Source organism: Buceros rhinoceros, unplaced genomic scaffold (assembly GCF_000710305.1).
Source record: "Buceros rhinoceros silvestris isolate BGI_N320 unplaced genomic scaffold, ASM71030v1 scaffold10879, whole genome shotgun sequence".
NCBI lineage: Eukaryota > Metazoa > Chordata > Aves > Bucerotiformes > Bucerotidae > Buceros > Buceros rhinoceros.
The window spans coordinates 19,426-23,004 of record NW_010430932.1 but is presented as its reverse complement, the minus strand read 5'-3'; the positions used below and the strand labels follow the sequence as shown (position 1 = coordinate 23,004).

General features: G+C 44.1%; 1 protein-coding gene across 2 annotated transcripts in view; it reads right to left on the bottom strand.

Moving 5' to 3' along the window:
- Nucleotides 1–2,503: 2,503 nt before the first annotated feature.
- The window catches only part of PPARA (peroxisome proliferator-activated receptor alpha), an 11,778-nt gene continuing 10,702 nt past the window's right edge, over nucleotides 2,504–3,579 (bottom strand). The window contains exon 6 of one of the 2 annotated variants that reach the window (XM_010143212.1): nucleotides 2,504–3,057. In XM_010143212.1, coding sequence (XP_010141514.1) covers nucleotides 2,810–3,057 — 248 coding nt within the window. In that variant the 3' untranslated portion in view covers nucleotides 2,504–2,809. The remainder of the gene's footprint in view (nucleotides 3,058–3,579) is intronic. The other variant, XM_010143211.1, reaches the window with a different exon arrangement.

Sequence of the window (3,579 nt, the reverse complement as noted above, 5' to 3'; positions counted from 1 at the left end):
AGACTGTGGGTAAGCGCACGGTCCAGCAGCGCGGGCACTGGAACCCAGGATTTCAGGCTACGTTAACATCTTGTTCATATTTCTGTAATTCAGAGAGGCATTCTTTCCTTTGCAGTTTTTGTTAAAGGTCTGCAATTTAATTTAAAACAGAAATCAAACTTCAGTGTCCAAGTACCTAGTAAAAAAATCCTTGCTGGTTTTCAAATGGATCTGGAACACGAAAAATGCAAGTTACGCACTTCCGAATGCTGGTAACAGGAAGGTGCTACAAGCAGCTGCTAACGCAGCCGCGTGTTACACCTTCCACCGAGTGTTTGTTACACCTTCCACCGAGTGACGCTGCTCTCAGATCTTTGTAATTCTGTCGAGAATGTAAGTATTTAATAACATTTTCCGTGTTTTTTTTAAAAGTTTCGGTGAAGTGATTTGGCCGCTTCCGAGAACAAGAGCAGGAAAAAGAGCTTTTGTCCACACTGGCTGGGTCTGATTTTCCTGAGTAACTCCAGCAGCCCCGAACGGCGGAACACCCCTTTGAAACCTGCCCTTTGCAAAAACCTGATCGCTGGGGGGGAAAATGCAGCTTACCCCTTTTTTTAGCAGACAAACTGAAATCCGTTGGCTCTTTGAGGTTCAGTGCGCCGTCACGGGCTGGCCAGTGCTGTGGCCGTTTTTGGAGTGAGCGATCTTGCCTGTCAATAATGTCAACGCTGAACGTCTTGCGCCTAAACCCGGCAGCTCCGTAGTGAAACCTGGCTGCCGGGAAGGACCAGGCAGCGGCACTGCTAGGACCCGCTCGTTACCTCCGAGGCCGCGCTACGTACTGCTGTCAGAGTCAAAAGACCACCCAGTTCTCATCTGCCGCTTCCCGGTAAGAACACGAAGCTTCTCCTAACGAAGCGTTAGAAGCAGCTGCAACGAAAGGCTGATACATTCCCTTCGCCGACTGGCGGCGGGGAAGGGAGAGAGTTTTGTGCACGTGCATTTATTGTTTCGATCCTCCCCAGCTGGTCACCAAGTTTGACACCTGTGCCTCAGTATTTTACACTAAATGCACGTGACACTAACACCTCTGCTAACGACCATCGCCTGGATAAACACCTAATTGCTTTTAAACCCGTAATTTGCCCCGTGTCTGGCCGTGCCAGCAGGCCTGTGCGTAGAGAAGCGTGTGACTAAAATAAGAGCCATAGCGTGATGTTCTCACTTTATCGGTCTCGGCTCTTGCAGCGAAGATTGACGACTCTCAAGTCTTCAGAAGCATGCTAAAATAAAACAAGGAGTCCTCCTGCGCCACCGGGAGCTCAGCTACTGTGAAAACGCCAAGATTGGCTCCTGAGACCTTTGTGTCATGACACAAAGAGTAAAATAAGGAAATGCTAATGTGAAGTTAATAATATTTTTAAAAATTGGAAAAAAAAAAAGAAAAAAAAAGAAATAGCACAGTGTCTTGCACGCAACCAGCACTTCTGTGTTCTCTCTGATAAAAGATCCTGTGAAACGGCAAAGTCAAGCAGTTGCCTTATGGCTTATTTTGCACCAGCAGTAAATAGTGCTGTAAAATGAGAGTTTGCTCTCAGGAGCGTGATGAACTTACCCTCAGCTGTGCTCTCTATCGTGATATTACACAACCGATACCTACAAACGCTGTTCTTGGTAACACCGTCACCAAGAACAAGATTTGGTGAAATAATCCAGCTAATACTTCTATCGACAAGGCCTAGGAGGGGATGGGAAGAAATAATCTGAGTGGATAACGGGACAAAATAAAACGGTGTATTTATCAGGAAAGTCAACAGGTCCAGACACCTCTGCATTGCCAAGATACGTGTTGAGAATGAATGTGTCTTTCCGATGCAATCACTTACTCAGAGCGAGCTACCGCTGCTCTAGAGTGCTGCAGCGCTGAAGGTCTTTTTTTTCTGGGCTAGGATCGGATTTTTCAGTCTCCCCAAAACTCTTGTGAATTCGAAATAGTATTTTGAAGTCAAAACCACATCTTGAGATATTACAAGTTCTTCAACATACACACGGTGTGATACAGTTTTCCTCAGCAGCATTTTCCTATTTTCTTAAAACACTTTTGAAAAAAGCTTCCCATCGCTTTACCACATTTATCCTTCAAGAAACGCCTGAATCAACCACTTCTGCTCTATTTTAGATTACTCTTGGATTTTATTCCATTTCATAAAAGAACCATCTTTTAAAACACGCTAATCCTAAGGTGTAACAATGTAATACTGTGAGAACCTGTACTGCATTTCATGGGATTAAAGTGGCAGCAGATCAAAGGTCTTTCAAATCTTTTAGAGGTGTGTGTACAGTAACACCAGCCACTTCACACCCCTGGACCGACTGCTGGAAGAAGAAGCGTTAGTTGGTTCTCAGTAATTACCACTAGTCGAAAGTGCATAATCTTATGGTTGTGCATAACCTGGGGAGAAACTGCGGAATTTGTTATATTAATTCTGAAACAACTAAGCCAGAGGAAATACGACCTTGTTCGTTTCTGTTACTTCACCTTCTGATGTATTACACAAACGGGTATTCCTCCCCAATCTCCAGATTCCCAAATAAAAGAACCGTCGTAAGACACTTCACGAGCACTGTGATCAGCATTTTTCTGCGGAACCCTTTCAAGAGAAGACAGAAGATCCCAAACCAAAAGAAATGTAACCCTCCAGTTACCAGCTCTTAGATCTGTCGTGCTCTCGGCTGAGTGAGCAGCAGGTAACTGCGCAAGAAGTTTTGCTCCCACCTGTTGTTAGTATTGCTCTTGTCTTTAAATAATGTGGAAAAGTTACTACAATCTTTAATACATATCCCTGTAGATCTCCTGTAGCAAAGGGTGTAAATGTGCATCCGATTCAGTCTTCTTAATGACCTGGACAAGCTGGGCGTGCTCGGTGACGAGCTGTCGGAGGTCTGCCATTTTTTGGAGGAGTTTTGGGAAGAGGAAGATGTCATCGGGATGGTTGGTTTGCAAGTGAAGTTTCAGTACGTGCACAATGCTCTCCTGCATTTTCTCAATGTGTCCTACGTTTACAAGACCAGGACGATCTGTTCTCAAACCGAACAAAAGAAGGCATGTCATAATTTTGTAATTATTCTTCGAAATAAGCTACTTTAGAGATTCCATATTGTAGGCTACGGTGTATATTTACATTATACACTGAGGGCAATGGGACTCAGAAGGAATCTTTAGAATAAAAAAGAAAAAAGGGAGCCTTCTTTACCCCTTTGGCCAAAGTTTTATCAGTGCCGCAGTTATTCAAGGAGAAATTTCATACTACTAAATACACCCTGTGCTACAAAAGAAAAAAAAAAAACCAAGGAAACAAAATCCCACCACCCTCTCACCCTGAAAAACAGCAGCTATCTAGCCTAAGAATCCAGTTGTACATTCAGCATCTCCTCAGGACAGAATTTAAACAATAAGAAGGGGGGGGTGGGGGGAAGGATGTGGCTATTTCTAGAGATTTCTTGAAGGTTAGTAGCAGTAGAGGGAGACATAAATATCAGGCTTTCACCCTTGGTTCCCACATGCATCTTGCCATAGCGCGAGTTATGGACGGGATGTAG